The sequence below is a fragment of the Hypanus sabinus genome, chromosome 4 (assembly GCF_030144855.1).
Source record: "Hypanus sabinus isolate sHypSab1 chromosome 4, sHypSab1.hap1, whole genome shotgun sequence".
Classification (NCBI taxonomy): Eukaryota; Metazoa; Chordata; class Chondrichthyes; order Myliobatiformes; family Dasyatidae; genus Hypanus; species Hypanus sabinus.
Window position 1 is genome coordinate 102,653,654 of NC_082709.1, and position 18,714 is coordinate 102,672,367.

The 18,714-nt window shown below is 41.7% G+C and overlaps 2 protein-coding genes across 4 annotated transcripts in view; one reads left to right on the forward strand and one right to left on the reverse strand.

Moving 5' to 3' along the window:
- The window catches only part of LOC132393039 (cilia- and flagella-associated protein 44), a 210,917-nt gene extending 202,280 nt beyond the window's left edge, over positions 1-8,637 (reverse strand). For 2 of the 3 annotated variants that reach the window (XM_059967770.1, XM_059967768.1), the window contains exons 1-2: positions 8,582-8,637; positions 7,523-7,645 (exon numbers count right to left, since the gene is read on the reverse strand). In XM_059967770.1, coding sequence (XP_059823753.1) covers positions 7,523-7,645; positions 8,582-8,594 — 136 coding nt within the window. In that variant the 5' untranslated portion in view covers positions 8,595-8,637. Of the gene's footprint in view, positions 1-7,522; positions 7,646-8,495 lie in introns of all 3 variants that reach the window. The other variant, XM_059967769.1, reaches the window with a different exon arrangement.
- Positions 8,638-8,657: 20 nt separating this feature from the next.
- Positions 8,658-18,714, forward strand: part of LOC132393041 (uncharacterized) — a 63,939-nt gene continuing 53,882 nt past the window's right edge. The window contains exons 1-2 of the mRNA XM_059967771.1: positions 8,658-8,711; positions 12,686-12,803. The gene's annotated coding sequence lies outside the window, so the exon portion shown is untranslated. The remainder of the gene's footprint in view (positions 8,712-12,685; positions 12,804-18,714) is intronic.

Below are 18,714 nucleotides of genomic sequence, written 5' to 3' on the forward strand. Positions count from 1 at the left end.
AAAATTCAGTCATCAATGATTCTCTGCACCTTTCCATATTTGATTGATTTGTGCCATGTCTAGTGGTTTGTAGCACTCGACTGTTTATTCATGTCCATAGAAGCTGCCTGATCTGCTGAGTTTCTCTCGCATTTTGTGTGTGTTGCTCTGGATTTCCAGCATCTGCAGAATCTCTTGTGTTTATAACTGATGTATTTGTAACTTTGTTCATTCCCCAAGAACAAATTGAAGCAAGTAGTGTATAAATGCAAGTTTGACCTAATTATGACTTCCCCCAAGTCTGAAAAATGCAAGATATATCTATGGAGTGGGAACTGTTTACTAATAAGAAAGTCTATCACTCTTTGAAAGGGCAAGAGTTGTGTATAACTATCATGAAAAAGTCCTCATGGTCCTAACACAGAAATCTTGCACAGTTCAGTCATCAGTAAACAGCCTGAGATGCCCAACGTATTTTGGCAGCTACAACAAGTGCAAAAACAGTCTTGTATCCAAGACTCCTTACTTCTATGCAACTAATGGTCCTGAAACTGAAACTGGGACAGAGCATTGGGAGAATCTTCTTCTCTGGTGCTGTGGTAGTCAGAGGGGAAAGAATAGAACTCAAGGAAACACCAAACGACACAACTCTGGGCTAAGACTGATCACCTCGTATCTTGTCAGGTAGTATATAGGTGCTCCATGGCAGGGTTCCATTCCCACAAACAAGAAATGTGACCACAAACCAAGTGTCACCTGGCAAAAAATGCCTGCAGCAGCTGGCATTTGGTCTCCTACATACTAATTCCTATGTACAGGTTCTACGTAAATCAGGAATTTGTAATCTGGGGAAACTGAAAGCGCTTGTACTTTGAAATTAAAAGGTTAAATAAAATTAACAAATATACCTTTCAGCAGTTGCAGTGATGTCTGTAAGTGCAAAGTCAGCACAATGGTACCATCTGCTGCACATTACATTGCAGGAGGAAAAACAAGTAAGAGAACAAGAAGGTAGTTGATGACAAGGAGAGACCCTTCCTGGCATGCCATTAAGGGTCGAGCCCAATCCCCTGAAGTTTAATGAGAATGCTAGGGTCCAGACCTACAAGCCATGTTCCTCTCTTCCTCCCAGCTTTTACAATAGCAAATTATCTTGCACTGCTGTCACACAGCACAGACGAATGTTACAATAATGAGGACTGGAGACAGATGCTGTGAAAATGATGCAAATTTATTGTGTAACCAGCACTAGAACAAATTGGCACAAATCTTCCTCACACTATTTGTTCAGCACAAACAAATTTCTTACCCCACTGTCTCCTATTCTGCTGCTAGCATCTGACGTGTATAGACTAATAATCCACCTCAACTGTAAAATAGAGTGGAGATGGATTTTGCTTCATTCATTTTATGTATCATTCAATTTAAACAACTAGCCAACAACACCACCACTTAAACATTGATTTTCATGTTCCACCACCTTTAACGCAGCATATCATTTCTAAATCAATGTCATCAGATGCTCACTGACAGTAAGTAGATTAATGTGCTCATTTCAGGTAAAGGACACGAAGCAAGTGTTTAAACAGAGTCACAATACTGACCAGTCACAATCTCACAGAACAATAATTGGCCATTCTCCAGCCTACTGTTCAAACATTCCTGGATAAAGGTGATACTGCAGCACATTTCAGTCTTTTCTAATTTTATTCTCCCTCAAAGCACTCATGTTAAGAGAACACAGACCAGTACAGCACAGTACTGCCCTTCAATCCACAATGTTAAGCAAACCAGAATAAACCAACCATCATCATCATGTGCTCTGTCACGGTTGACCATGATTGTCCTTGGCAAATTTTCCTACAGAAATGGTTTGCCATTGCCTTCTTCTGCAACGTGTCTTTACAAGACAGATGACCCCAGTCATTATTAAAACTCTTCAGAGATTGGCGGCCTGACATAACCAGGAGTTGTGATGTGCACCTGCTGCTCATACAACCATCCACCACCCATTCTCATGGCTTCACGTGACCCCGATTGGGGAGGGGGGGGCTAAGCAAGTGCTGCACCTTACCCAAGAGCGACATGAAGGTTAGCGGAGAGAAGGTGCACCTTACCCTACTTCGTTAGAAACAAATCTCCACCACACCACCCTATATAAATCTATGCCACTATCAATCTAACCCTTCCCTTGTAAACAGCCCATTACCCTCCATTTTTCTTACATCCAAGTGCCTATCTAAGAGCCTTTTAAATGTCCCTACTGTATTAGCAGCGACCATCGCCCCAGGTAGTATGTATCTGTGTAAAAATCTACTTCCAACATCTCCCCTAAACTTCTGTCCACTCACCTTATATGGATATCCTCCAGTAATAGTCACTGTTGCCTGGGGAAAAGGTGCTAGCTGTCCACTCTATCCAAGCCTCTCAAAATCTTATTAACCTCTATCAAGTTGCCTCTCATCTTCCATTGCTCCAAAGAATGGTCCAACCTGAGCTTTATATAACTGCAACATTACCTTCCAGCCCTTGAACTCAATCCTCTAGTAATGAGGCTAACACACCATATACCTTCTTAACCACCCAATCACCATGCACAGCAACTTCATAAATAATTTTTTCTTAATTTTAATTGCCTTCAATTACATTGGTACTAACGGATTTGCCAATGAAATCCCTTCAAGTCAAGTCAAGTCAAATTTATTTATAAAGCACATTTAAAAACAACCCATGTTTTAAAGTAGTCCATAATCAATTTACTTATCTTGGAATTACAGTCACAAGGAAGTTTAAGGATCTCTTTCGTGAAAACTTTGTCAATCTTTCATATACTATAAAACAGAGTCTGGTACAATGGTCACCTCTATCTATGTCTTTGGTAGGTCGTATTAATGTTGTTAAAATGTATGTTCTCCCCAAATTTTTATACTAATTTCAATCTATCCCAATTTTTATTCCTAAATCTTTTTTTGATTCCTTAGACTCTATTATTTTGTCATATTTGTGGAAGAATAAGCGCTCTAGAATTAATAAAATCCATCTCCAAAAATCTGAAAAAGAGGGTGGCATGGCTTTACCTAACTTTTGTTTATATTATTGGGCAGCTAATATACGTTGTGCTACCTTTTGGTCTTTCTTCCATGGCCAACCCAAGTGCCCTAATTGGGTGGCAATGGAGTTGAGCTCCACTAAAGAATTATCTATCTCTGCACTTCTCAGCTCTGCACTCCCTAGCAGTCTGTCCAGATCAATAGCTAATCCTCTTGTTAGACACACTTTGCGTATATGGGCTCAGTTTAGGAAATGCTATGGTTTCCATGGTTTTTCCGTTTCCAGTCCTGTCGTACATAATCACCTTTTTTTACCTACCACGTACAATTCAGCATTCCATGTTTGGTATAGGAAGGGCATTAGACATTTTGAAGATCTTTTCATTGATAATCGCTTCGCTTCTTTTCAGCAGCTCTCTGTTAAGTTCAATCTGCCCAATGCTCATTTTTTCAGATATCTCCAAATCAGACACTTTATTACTCCTTTAATTCCTAACTTTCCTGAAATGCCTGCGAAAAATGCTATGGACTTATTTCTTTCCATTAATCCACTAGGTAAAGGTTTAATATCAATTATCCAAGATAAATTAGCAGCCTTACTACGGGCCCCTGTGGAAAAAATTAAAATGGCATGGGAGCAGGATTTAAATACCTCCTTATCTGATGACAGCTGGGACTCGATTCTCAAATCGGTTAACTCAACCTCTCTTTGTGCTCGCCATTGCCTTTTACAGTTTAAGATTGTTCATAGAGCCCATACTTCTAAATCTAAACTATCTCGATTCTACCCTGACATTAGTCCGCTCTGTGATAAATGCAAGAGGGACGAGGCCTCTCTCATTCATATGTACTGGTTCTGTCCTAGCTTGGAGAAATTTTGGGAAGATGTCTTCACTATGTTATCATATATTCTGAATCAGCACCTAGAACCAAACCCCTTTATTGCTTTGTTCGGTTTCTGGGGCGAGACAGATTTACGTCTGAGTCCGACCAAATGCCGAATATTATCCTTTGCCTCTCTCCTGGCTAGACGCTTGATCCTCCTCAGATGGAGAGATGTTGCCCCACCCACTCATGCTCAATGGCTTAACGACATCATGGCCTGCTTGGACCTCGAAAAAATTCATTATTCAGTTCTTAATTCGGACCTAAAGTTCCATAAGGTCTGGGGATCTTTTATCGAGTACTTTCATAACTTTCCTCTTGACTAGGGTTTTTTTTTCTTTTTGGTCCCTTGCTTTCAGCTCCTTTTTTTTTCTCTGGTAGTAAGCATTACTATCCTCTGTTGCTAAGTGTATTCACAGTCTGGGAGTTTGATTGTCCTGATTTATATTCTCTATATTGTGTTGTGGTTGGTCTGGAGTTTTTTTTTGTGTTGTGGGGCCTGGGGAGGATACTAAGTTTACTTGTCTTCAATTTAGGTGCTTTTTTTAAAAATTCTCTTTCTCTGTATCATATTGTCATTGTATGCTTAATTTTGCACTGTATTAATATTGTGATTTGGGGTTTTTTTAATCTGTAAAATGTATAAAAAAACAAATAAAAAAAACAACCCATGTTGACCAAAAGTGCTGTACAAACCATAACAGGTAGCTAAAATCACAAATACAAGAAACACAGGTATAAACAACAAGGCACACAGCTCATCGGCACAAAATAAACAACACATGAGTCTAGGCACGAGCCAAAAATCAGCCACATCAGGAAGATTCAAACACCAGTGAATAAAGGTAAGTTTTGAGCCTGACTTAAACGAGTCAATGGAGGGGGCAGATCTGATTGGGGAGGGGAATGCTGTTCCATAGTCTAGTGGCTGCAACAGCAAAGGCACGGTCATCCCTGAATTTAAATTTAGATCGCGGGGCAGCCAAGAGCCCCAAGTCAGCCAACCTGAGGGACCTGGAAGTAGAATAAGGGGTTAGAAGGTCTGCAATACAGGAAGGGGCCAGCCTGTTTAGGGCTTTATAAACAAACAGGAGAGCCTTAAAATCAATAATAAACCATACTGGTAGCCAGTGGAGAGAGGCCAGGATAGAAGTAATATGGTCCCACTTCCGGGCACTTGTCAGGAGCCTGGCCACGACATTCTAGACCACTTCCAAATGGGACAGGGACGACTGACTAATCCCAGTACAGTCAGCCCTCCTTACCCACAAGGGATTGGTTCCGAGACGACCCCCCCCCCCCACGGATACCAAAATTTGTGGATGCTCAAGCCCATTATTCAACCTGTCTCTACGTAGTGGACCTTAGGACCCGGCGGAACCCCAAACCTTATTTAACCTGTCTCAGTGCGGTGGACATTAGGACTCAGCGGCAGAAATCTGAATCCGCAGTGTTTCTGTTCACGAAAATAATCACAATAACAATTGAAAATAAAGTGGAAATAATAAAGTGATCGGAAAGAGTCGAAATGCCATCGTTGAAAAGCGTTAGGCTATGTCGGTCAACGATTGGAACAATTTTAAAGGATAAAGTGAGAAAGGCTGTGCCCCATTGAAAGATACAATTATTACTAAGCAACGCAGTGGTTTAATTATTGGGTTTTGGGGTTTTGGGTTTTAGATCCTCCACATCAACCCAGCATGGTGGAGAGTGCGCTCGGGAGTGATCTGTCCCGAGTCCCAAGAACTTCCGTTCCTGAGCCCGTCGCTGAAACATATGTTCTTAAGTGTTTTATATGCATAGAAAGGTAGAATATATACCATATACTAAGACAAACATTTGACTAACTGACGCTAAATAATACCTGATGTACCTTTTCCGACTTACTTAGTAAGAGAATTTCGATTTTTTTTCGATCCCGATCCACGATAACCCCCACACATCCTCCAATATACTTTAAATCATCTCTAGATTACTTATAATACCTAATACAATGTAAATGCTATTTACAGTAATTGTTATACTGTATTGTTTAGGGAATAATGACAAGAAAAAAAAGTCTGTACATGCTGGAACAACAAATGCTGGAAGAGCACTTCCGGGTTTTTGCCATTCGCAGTTGGTTGAATTCACGGATAAGGAGGGCCGACTGTATACAGGGAGTTGGAGTAGTCCAAGCGGGAGGATATAAGGGCGTGGATGACTTTCTGGGAAAAAACTGGCTTTTACTACTGCATTAACTTGCTTGTCAAACTTAAAGGCAGAATCAACTATCACACCAAGGGATATAACATGGGGTTTGACAAGGGTGGACAGGTTACCAAAACTATTGGTAATCACTTTGTTGGAGTCAGAGGGGCCAAATAGGACAACTTCAGACCTGCCTTCATTCAGCTGTAGGAAGTTTTGTGCCATCCAACACTTTATGTCCTCAAGGCAGTTCATGAGGCTGACTAGATTTCAATGGTTGTTTGGTTTCAAGGGGAGATAAAGCCATGTGTCATCAGCATAACAATGGAAGGAAATGGCATGTTTTTGAATGATTTGGCCAAGGGGAAGCATGTATACAGAGAAAAGAATGGGACCTAGGATGAAACCTTGTGGGACGCCGCAGGAGAAACTAGCTGGGAAAGAGGAATATTTGCCTATGTTGACGGAGAAGCTTCTATTTTTGAGGCAGGATGTGAACCAGTTCAAGGCAATGCCATCAACAGCAACCCTGTACTGGAGATGGTCTACTAAAATGGCATGATCCACAGTATTGAACGCTGAGCTGAGGTCAAGAAGAGTTAGGAAAGCAGAGTCACCTGAGTCAGTAGAGAGGAGCAGGTCATTTTACACTTTCAGCAGGGCAGACTCTGTGCTATGATAAGCCTTAAAACCTGACTGAAATCTTTCCAAGATGTTGTTTTGGTGTAGGTAGGGCAGTAATTGACTAAGAATAACCTTTTCAATAACCTTTGACAGGACTGGAAGTTTAGAAATAGGTCTGTAGTTACTAGGTAAGGTAGGATCTAAATTGGGGTTTTTTTTTCAGGAGGGGCTGGACCATGGTGTGCTTGAAGCATCATCTGAAGCATTAGGAAAATGTCAAAGACCTAAAGAAGAATCCTAAGCAGATCAAACAATGTCCATCATCAGAACTCAAATCAGTAAGCAAATGTTAAAACACCCTTTACATGTTATTTGTTAACTTCTGACACTCTTCTGATTGTCATCTTCAAATGGTATCTGAATGTTAGCATGTGAAATAATTGAAAAGAACTTCCCCTTAAACATACTTGAGACACTGACAGACAGAAAGAGTTTGATCCCTGAGTGGACCAACTAAACCAATTTATTAACTGAGCTCTAAGTCTGGAAAAGCCAAACCCTGCCAGTCAAATGAGTCATGGCTCTGGACAAGTGCCAATACCACTCAAATCTCTAGTCAGTATTGCACATCACAAGAATGTAGAAAGGAAATAGTAAAAACATTATATAAAATTACATTGATTACATTTATTACACTGATATAAAATCTTCAATGTAATAAAATTTTACAAGTCCCCAGAATAAACCGTGGCACAAAATTTGATGACACTAATGAAATAGTTATGAGAATTCACCTTTCTCTTCAGCTGAAGCAGTTTCATCCTCTGGCACATTATATTCACTATTTTCATCTTTCTGGTCATCAGCAGGAGCATCAGAATCAGGGACTTGCGAAGACATCTCCTGCTCGTTCCCCTCTTGTTATTGTGATAAACAAAAAGAAAGAATTCTTTAAAGAACTGTAAGTATCCATTAAAAAACACCCAATTTGATTCCACTTTCACTGTATTTTGCAAAAACAAACTGCTGAAAACACTGAGGCATGACTTGTGAAGAAAACAATATTAACAACTTAGATCAGAACTTTGCATCAGAATCAATATTAGGGTACACCAATTGCAATGAACCCACATGTTGAACATTTTAATGTTCCCATAACTACAACAGTGTTAGATTCGGTGATGATTTTTGCTCTGCTTTGTTAGGATAGCAGACACTGATGAGCAAAATTACTTTAAAATGTGGATAAGATCACTTAGTCACCAGTTCTGGGCGATGGAAAACATTAAAGAGCAGATTTCTGCTTTTGGGAATCTTGATTATCTTAAGTGAGTGTGAATTCTTCAAACTGAAAGATGTGTTTTCCAATGAAACCTCGCATAGCTCTAATCCTGCGTCCACCTCAACTGCTGCGTTATTGTTGGTCCCAAAATACAGTTTTGAATATCAAAATAGAAGAACTCTGTGTCTAAATGGACTCATAGGATCGTAAACAAACACAAGACAGAAACTGGCCCTTCAGCCCAATAGGTGAGCACAGTCCATTAAACACCCATTTTTACACAAATCTTTCGCTATGCATTTTATTCTTCCCAAAGAACCATTAGTTCTTCCTCAGATTTAAAATAATTTACACGTTAGAGGGAATTTACTGTGACCAATTAATCTATGAACAGACACATCTTTGGGACGTAGGAGGGAAACACCTGTGCCTGAGAAAAGCCCCAGTACCATAACCTCTCTCCATCTCCCCTTCTGCGCACTCACCTCATCACCTTCCTCCTCCTCCTACCTCCCTCCGTGCCCCTATGTCTGTCCCTCTCCCAAGCCTTCATCTCGTTTCTCTCACTCACCCTCGGTGTCCATGTTTAAGCCGTTGCCCAGCAACGAAGGATCAGACTCGAGCGTGCCGCGGTGCTTTCTGGGATGGTGGACGAGTCAGCTGGGCCGTGATTAGTTGTTGCCCGGGAGCGGGCAGCTGTGGTGGGTATTGGCGCTGGTAGGGATGTCCAAGTGGTGGCAGATTGGAATTGCTTGTGTGTGTGAATACACTGATGAGCATAAAAGCTTTATTTCTGTGGGTTACAGTGAAGGCTGCCTGACGGGCGGAAAGGGTTCCAGATTTACACCAGGGGTGGTGTTCTGTTCTCGTGTGCACAAGTGATCTTAGAAGTTTCCTATTTTTTTAATTCACCAATGACAATCTGATTATACCATATTTACCCTGTTCTTGAAAATTCATGAATTGATCTGTCCGGAAAAGTCATTCCGTTAAATGGTAGACCATTATCGCATCAAAATACTTTGATGGGGTTAAAGGTTGAGTTTGTCTGAAATGCAGATAAATGAGATTTACTCTGTTGATTGTGGCGTTTACCACTCTTAAAACCTATTGGGAAACCAGTTTAGCCAGCTCTCTGGCTATAAACATAATTTACGTAAGAGTGAACTTCTCCCAATTAATAAAGAAGCACAAGAACTAACATTTCATGATCTCCCTTTTAAAGTAGTCCATAATCAATTTACTTGTCTTGGAATTACAGTCACAAGGAAGTTTAAAGATCTCTTTCATGAAAACTTTGCCAATCTTTCATATGCTATAAAACAGTCTGGTACAATGGTCACCTCTATCTATGTCTTTGGTAGGTCGTATTAATGTTGTTAAAATGTATGTTCTCCCCAAATTTTTATACCTATTTCAATCTATCCCAATTTTTATTCCTAAATCTTTTTTTGATTCCTTAGACTCTATTATTTTGTCGTATCTGTGGCAGAATAAGCGCTCTAGAATTAATAAAATCCATCTCCAAAAATCTAAAAAAGAGGGTGGCATGGCTTTACCTAACTTTTGTTTATATTATTGGGCAGCTAATATACGTTGTGCTACCTTCTGGTCTTTCTTCCATGGCCAACCCGAGTGCCCTAACTGGGTGGCGATGGAACTGAGATCCACTAAAGAATTATCTATCTCTGCACTCCCTAGTAGTCTGCCCAGATCAATAGCTAATCCTCTTGTAAGACACACTTTGCGTATATGGGCTCGGATCAGGAAATGCTGTGGTTTCCAGGGGTTTTCCGTTTCCAGCCCTATTGCTCATAATCACTTTTTTTTACCTACTGCATACGATTCAGCATTCCAGGTTTGGTATAGGAAGGGCATTAGATATTTTGAAGATCTTTTTATTGATAATCGCTTCGCTTCTTTTCAGCAGCTCTCTGTTAAGTTCAATCTGCCCAATGCTCATTTTTTCAGATATCTCCAAATCCGACACTTTATTGCTCCTTTAATTCCTAACTTTCCTGAAATGCCTGCGAAAAATGCTATGGACCTATTTCTTTCCATGAATCCACTAGGTAAAGGCTTAATATCAATCATCCGAGATAAACTAGCAGCCTTACGACGGGCCCACATGGATAAAATCAAAATGGCCTGGGAGCAGGATTTAAATATCTCCTAATCTGAGGAGAGCTGGGATTCAGTTCTTAAATCGGTTAACTCAACCTCTCTTTGTGCTCGCCACTGCCTTTTACAGTTTAAGATTGTTCATAGAGCCCATTTGTCCAAATCTAAACTATGTCGATTCTACCCTAGCGTTAGTCCGCTCTGTGATAAATGCAAGAGGGGCGTGGCCTCTCTCATCCATATGTACTAGTTCTGTCCTAGCTTGGAGAAATTCTGGAAAGATGTCTTCACTACATTATCGTGTATTCTGAATCAGCACCTAGAACCAAACCCCTTAATTGCTCTGTTCGGTTTTTGGGGCGAGACAGATTTACGTCTGGGTCCGACCAAATGCCGAGTATTATCCTTTGCCTCTCTCCTGGCTAGACGCTTGATCCTCCTTAGATGGAGAGATGTTGCCCCGCCCACTCATGCTCAATGGCTTAACGACATCATGGCCTGTTTGGACCTCAAAAAAATTCATTATTCAGTTCTCAATTCGGATCTAAAGTTCCATAGGGTCTGGGGACCTTTTATCGAGTACTTTCATAACCTTCCTCTTGACTAGGGTTTTTTTTTTCTTTTCGGTCCCTTGCTTTCAGCTCCTTTTTTTTTCTGGTAGAAGGCATTATTATCCTCTGTTGCTAAGTGTATTCACAGTCTGGGAGTTTGGCTGTCCTGACTTATACTCTCTATATTGTGTTGTGGTTGGTCTGGAGTTGCTGTTGTTTTTTCTTGTGTTGTGGGGCTTGGGGAGGACACTAAGCTTACTTGTCTTTAATTCAGGTGCTTTTTTTTTGCTAAATTCTCTTCCTTTGTAGTATATTGTTATTGTATGCTTAATTTTGCACTGTTTTAATGTTCCTCATTGTGATTTGGGGTTTTTAATTTGTAAAATGTTTTGAAAAAATAATAAAAAAAAGAAAAAAAAACCTATTGGGAATAAGTTAAGACTTGGAGAAACTATGATTGTTACTTTATATGTTAACTTGTAAATCTTGTTCACAGTTTCATAGAACCAGCACATTACAGGCCCGTCAGCCCACAATATTGTGCTGACCATGTAACCTACTCTAGAGACTGCTTAGAATTTCCCTAGTGCATAGCCCTCTTATTTTTCTAAGCTCCATGTACCTATCTAAGAGGCTCTTAAAAGACCTATTGTATCCGCTTCCACCACCGCCAGTGCATTCCACGCACCCACCACTTACCCTGACAGCCCCTTGGTACCCACATACAAGCACCTTACATCTGTGCCCCCCCCCCCCCCCGTGTTAGCCATCGCTGGGGAAACAAGACATTCTGCACGTCTCTGTCTCATTTCCTGGGCCCCTTGACCCAACCCAACAGTGATCTTGAGATTCTCACAAAGGAGGGTGCTGCGGATGTAACAACTGTAACATTACCTCACTGCTCTTGAACTCAATTCCGTGGTTGATAAATGCTGATACTGTACACCATATGCCTTCTTAACAACTCTGTCAACCTGCGTAGCAGCTTTGAGTATCCTTTTGACACGAACCCTAAGATCTCTCAGATCCTCCACACCGCCAAGAGTCTTACCATTTATATTCTTTCTTCAAATTGGACTTATCAAAATGAACCACTTCACACATATCTGGGTTGAAGTCCATCTGCAACTTCTCAGCCCAGTTCTGCATCCTATCAATATCCCACTGTAACCTCTGACCAGAGGAGTTTAGAGACACTGCTAAATTCCAATTTCATTTTGGTGTACAGCCTTACCTTGTCTCAGGACTTCAGCCCAGATATATATAAGGGACATGCACATGCCAGGCTGCAGGATTACATGCTGAGTGATGCACTGAAGCATGGTGCATCTGTGGGGAAGGAAAAGACTACAGTCTAGGCACCTTCCACCACTGCACACAGAGGTGCTGAATCGGGTAGGGAAGCCCCTCAAACATTGAAAAGGTGTATTACCCCAGGAGGGTCACATAATGGCAATGGTACCATGATTTTAAAAGTATGTTAACTGTACTGAATATATTGACGATGAATATCAAAGATTTGTAGATATTTTCTATTATGAATAAAGCTTATTTTTGATATTAAGTTCGTTTATTGTCACCTGAATACACATATACAACCAAACAAAACAACACCCCTCTAAACCACCGTGCACCCACAAAACATCAAACACATGGCACATAAATCAAAATATTATAATAAATGTTAATAAAATTTAATTGAAAATGCATGCTCTAGTAAACAGTGCAGTATACAATAAACAGCACACTGACCTAGTGACAAGACCTCAGCACTGGCAGTCTAACAGCCTGAGGGAAGAAGTTGTTACAAAGTCTGGCAGTCCTAGTACTGATGCTTTTGTACCTCCTTCCTGATGGTGGAGGATCAAAGACATGGTAGGATGGGTTGGTGGGGATCTCAACAATGCTTTTGACCCTTCATCTACAACATCCCAGTAAATGTCACAACTAGGGGAGAAGGAGACCCCAGTGATCATCTTACCGGTTTTCATTATCTGCTGTAGGGTCCTGCAGTGTGATGCCTTGCAGTCTCCATACCACACAATGCTCCAGCCTGACAGGACGGATTCAATGGTGTTCCTGTAGAAAGTTGTTCGAATGGGACATGCCTCAATCTCCTCAGTAAGTGTAGATGCTGTTGTAATTATAGACATCCGTTAGTCTGTTGTGCAGTCTTGACTAGTGAGGAAGTGTTGTGGGTCCAGGTTAAATCATTCTTTATGAGCACTTTGTGATTATCACTCTCTCCACAGTAGAACTGTTGATGTGCAGTGGAGAGTGGGCATCCTATGCCTTCCTGAAATCCACAAACATCACATCAGCCTTCTCCACGTTGAGTTATTGTTCTCACACCATTTGAGAAGCCTCTCTACCTCCTCTCTGTATGCTGACTCAACCACTGTAGAATCATCAGCAAACATGATGATGCAATTTGAGCTGAATCTGGGTAGTGCAGTTGTGAGCCAGTAGCGGGCTGAGCACACAGCCCTGGGGGGACACCGGTGCTCAGTGTGATGGAGCTTGAGATGTTGCTGCCAACTCAGACTGACTGGGGTCCTTCCATTAAGAAGTCCAAGATCCAGTTACAGAGAGAGGTATTGATTCCCAATGAGGACAGTTTACCCACCAGCCTCTTGAGGGGTGATTGTGTTAAACTCTAAGCCGAAGTGGATGAACAACATCCTGGTGTATTGGCATCGTTTTCTAGATGGACATCATCAGTGCACTGGTTTGAGCAGTAGGCGAACTAGAAAGGTGACCAACACGGAAATCCGAGCAACACACAAAATGCTGGAGGAACTCAGCAGGCCAGGCAGCATCTATGAAAGGAGTTGTGTTTACTCTGGCTAGGATCCTTTTTACTTTGGCTGTCTTTAGAGAGGGGAGAGAGGGCTTTTCTCAATGTCACATTGTTCAATTCAGCAAATTGTGCATTAATGTGTGGGAGCTGTCGCTGTCATTGATGCACAGGGACCTGTAATCTGTTATGGTTTGAATACCCTGCCACATGCGCCGCATGTCCCTGTTGTCACAGGGATTTTCTGTGCATACCCATGCTTTTTCTTCCTGATGGCATAGTCAACATCTTGCCCCCAATCTGAAGGCAGTGTTCCGATTCCCTAAGCAGTGCATGAACCTCTACAATCAGCCATGGCAGTGTTGTGTTTAATCACAGTAACATCATATTTGGCCAGTCACCAACCCCGCATATTCATTAATGTTGATGTGAAGTTCAGAGGTAGCCACCTCCCTGAATATACTCCAGAACATAATTTTGAAGCAGTCCTAAAATGCACCTTCTGGGCAGGTCTTGATTATCACAACCAGGGTCATTTTTAAAAAAAGAAGAGATTTTTCTCAGTTAGTATGCAGATTATCAGTGTCATCTTGAGGGTATGCAGTGTTCCTAGGGTTGTGTATCTTTTTATGTCTAATTGTTTGTCTTTACTTTCTAGCTCTGGGTTTTCACTTTGTGTTGCAGGTGTTTCAATTGGGATCGTGGGGATTGTTAAGCTCTCTTTGTATTTATCACTTTTATTCAATTTTGGATCTTTTGATTACCATAGTATTTTCAATGTCTTGCATTACACTTGTATTTGGGGATTATTGCTTCATCTGGGCACCTATATTACATGATTGGTCCTGAATTCCTACATGCTCCAGGGTGTATTTTGTGGGGGGGGGGGGGGGGGCGGGCGGTTGTTGCATGCCAACGCCTCTTTGCTTGTTTGTTGTGGATCTTTGGTGAAGCTCAGGCCGAGTTCTTCTGTGTGTTGTGAATGATTTCACATCTGCAAGATTCTGTACCGTTTGCTGGAGTTCATGTTAGTTTTGTTGGTTAATTTCTGTAATCAATCTTTTGTTTTCTATGAGTTGCCAAAGTCTCTGTGATTTCTGCACTCCAGTTCGCCAGGGACACTCACAGTACCATTAAGCCAGAAAGGAGAACTCAGCAGGATTCGGCGACCAATCATATCTGGCAAAACAAAGTGCCCCAGTCAATAAACATGGGCAGCAGCTGCAGGAAATAGACAACTCTCTCTCTCTCTGGCATCAAAGAAAATCTGAAAGCCCAGGAATTAGGTACACTACAACCTCAGGAGGAGAGTGCCAATAGCTCTCTAAATCTGCCTGTTCCTTCGACTTCGACTGAAGTGCCGAGTCTTCCGTGGGTTTATAACCCAGCGTTGTCTGGTGTTCAAACTGATGCTGCACGAGTTTCCTACCAAATGAAGTAAAGTGGCTTACATTACTTCCCCCCTCTCTGGTAAAGCTCTGGATTGGGCAATAGTTAAGTGGGAGAGAGGGGACCCTAAATACTTTTTTATTGACCCATTTATTGTGCCCTAAAGAGAGTATTAAATCACCCCATCAGTGGGACTTCTTGACATAAGACGGGGTAAGGGAGAGTGGCAGACTAGTCAATCGAATTCAAAACTTTGGCTCTGGAGTGTGGGTGGAATGGCCCAGTTCTGGAGGCCATGTTCTACAAAGGGCTCAACAACAATCTTAAAGATGAACTGGCAGCTTACGATCTGTTACAGGACCTTAATGGGCTAATCGATTTAGCCATTTGTCTGGACATCCATCTGTCAGAACAGTGGAGCCAAGAGTTCCCCAGCCTCTATCCTACCTACCTTCACCCTCCACCAACCTTACCATTTCCTCTTACAGATTTTACACTAATCTACTCACATGCAGTTGGGCAGAACACACCTCTCGGTCACCAAACATGACAGAAACTGAGGGTAGATCTGTAACACTCCCTGGGGCTTCTCCCATAGGTACTTCCTTGGGGGTACATATATCCTCTCAATTGATATGGAAAGAATTTTCCCATCAGGCATTGTTGACTCGGGTTCAGCAGGTAGCTTTTTAGATTTAGGGATGGGGTCCCTATCTCTAAGCTTGATCATCCCCTTGGATGGGAGGCCTCTTGAGCAGGGTAGGGTTTATTACACTTTCAGGCCATTTGGCTTTCAGATGGGGAATCACAATGAAACATTAAATTTCCATTGGGTTCATTCTGCAGAGATCCCTCTTATCCTTGGGTATCCATTGTTGTCTCAGCATGTCTCTGTGATTGACTGGTCCAGGAGAACTATTACTGATTGGCCAGTTTTCCATTGGCTTCCCAGAATCACAAGTCTGTGTCCTGAGCACCTGAGGTTAAAATGAAAGATCCCTGAACCTGTGTCCAACCTTCCTAAGTAAGAAATTATTAATGAGATTAAGAGATTCCCTCCTGAATGCTCAGATCTCAAGAAAAAGGTTACGTCACTGCCACCCCATCATAATTATGATCGAGCTATTGAGTTATTGCCGGGTTCCTGCCCGTCCCAAGGGAGGCTGTTCTCCCTATCTGGTCCTGAGAGATGGGCCACGGACAATTACCATGGTGGGGTTATCAGATCCTCGACGTCCCCTGAAGGGGCAGGGTATTTCTTTGTCACCAAGAAGGATGGGGTTAAAAGAAGAGTTGGTTTCATGAGCTGAGGGAAGAGGGGATGAGGAAATCAGTATGAGAAGTAGAGATGCTTGTACAGATAATTGGAGAGAAATTGTGTAAGAATGAGGAGAGAGGCTTAACCAAAAAGAACCATGAAATGTTTAAACTACTGGCAGAGGAGGTTACAGAGCTATTGAAATACAACCAGGTGACTGGAATCAGTTTTTCTCTTCAAACTGAACCAGTAAAGACAACTGGTAGAACTGTATGAATGTGAGTTTCTTCTGGTAATAACTTTAGTTGGCCAACTCAGCTCAAAATTACTGACAAGGAAGTTAAGCAAGTTCCCTTCCTATCTGGTGCATTCACAGACTTTATGGGAAGGTAAGATTTGGCGATCTCAGAAAGCATGATTTATTGTAACAGTAGGTCCTCTTTAAGAGTCTTCCATACACTGTAAAAAAGATTTTGAGTGTTTGTGTTGTGAAACATGCAATGTAAATGCAATATTTATTTCAAAAAAATAACTGACAGTGTCATCATGCTTTATCTGCGTGTCAGTCACTAGGACACCACTAACTGGATGAGTCAAAGTAGGAAGATTGTCTTTGCAATGTATTGGTTAATCCACAGTACCATTGTGAACACATTGGATTATAACAGCTAGCATTTAGTCACTAATCTTCCAGCCACCCTCCCAGTACAAATCAAACATAGTAGAAGGAAGATGCCATTCAATAAGTCTGTGATAAACCTGTATCTCTACCTAATTACCATCGTCTTTCCTCTGATTAGAAACTCTGCCAATCTATAATTTAATATTAGTTTAATTAGTTTTTTTTTGTAGGAAAGTAATCCACAATTTTCTTTGCATGAAGGGATGCTTCTCCTAATTTCTTTCTGAGTAGCTTGGATAGGATTTTAAGGTGAAGCCGACCACTTTTGAACTCTTTTATCAGAAGAGATACTTTTTCTCCATACTTTAAATTCCTTACAAGATTATAGACACCATAAATTATCCATTAGTCTTGTGTAGCAAATAAGAATAAGAATGAACAGAGGACATTACAGCACAGTACAGGCCTTTCAGCCCTCAATGCTCTGCCGAGCTTTTAATCTAAGATCAGTCTAACCCTTCCCCCCTACATAGCCTTCAATTTTTCTATCAAGCTTGTGCCTATCTAAGAGTTTCTTAAAGGCCATTAATGTATCTGGCTCTGGCACTACCCCTAGCAGGGTGTTCCACTCTCTGTGTAAAGAACTTACCTCTAACATCCTCCCTATACTTTCCTCCAATCGTCTTAAAATATTCCCCTCTTTTATTAGTCAGTTCTGCCTTGGGAAAATGTTTCCAGCTATCCACTCTATCTATATCTCTTATCATCTTGTATACCTCTATCAAGTCACTTCTCGTCGTCCTCTCCAAAGAGAAAAGCCCCAACTCACTCAACCTATCTTCATTAGATGTGTCCTCTAATCCAAGCAGCATCCTGGTAAACCTTCTCTGCAACCTCTCTAAAGCTTCCACATATTTCCTATAATGAGGTGATCAGAAATGAACACAATGTTCCAAGAGTGGTCTAACTGGGGTTTTATGGAGCTAAAACGTTACCTTGCAGCTCTTGAACTCATGAAGGCCAACGTAGCACCTGCCTTCGTAACTGCCCTAGCAATTGATGCTGCAACTTTGGGGATCTATGCACATGAACCTCAAGATCCCTCTGTTCCTGCATGCTGCTAAGAATCCTGCCATTAACTCTCGATTCTGCCTTGAAATTTCAGCTTCCAAAGTGAAACACCTTACACTTTTTTTAGGTTAAGTTCTTCTACCACTTCTCAGCTCAGCTCTGCATCCTTTCGAGGTCCCATTGTAACCCTTGGCAATCTTCTGCTCTATCCACAACATCACCAAATTCCTATCTAAGGGTCTTGGCCCGAAACATTGACTGCTCCTTTCAACGGATGCTGTCCAACCTGCTGAGTTCATCTAACAACACACACAAAATGCTGGTGGAACACAGCAGGCCAGGCAGCATCTATAGGGAGAAGCGCTGTCGACATTTTGAGTCAAGACCCTTCATCAGGACTAACCGAAAGGAAAGATAGTAAGAGATTTGAAAGTAGTGGGGGGGGGGGAGGGGGAAATGTGAAATGATAGGAGAAGACCGGAGGGGGTGGGATGAAGCTAAGAGCTGGAAAGGTGATTGGCAAAAGTGATACAGAGCTGGAGAAGGGAAAGGATCATGGGATGGGAGGCCTAGGGAGAAAGAAAGGGGGAGGGGAGCACCAGAGGGAGATGGAGAACAGGCAGGGTGATGGGCAGAGAGAAAGAAAAAAAACAAACAACTAAATATGTCAGGGTATTGGGTAAGAAGGGGAGGAGGGGAATTAATGGAAGTTAGAGAAGTCAATGTTCATGCCATCAGGTTGGAGGCTACCCAGCCGGTATATAAGGTGTTGTTCTTCCAACTTGAGTTTGGATTCATTTTGACAATAGAGGAGGCCATGGATAGACATATCAGAATGGGAATGGGACATGGAATTAAAATGTGTGGCCACTGGGAGATCCTGCTTTTTCTGGCG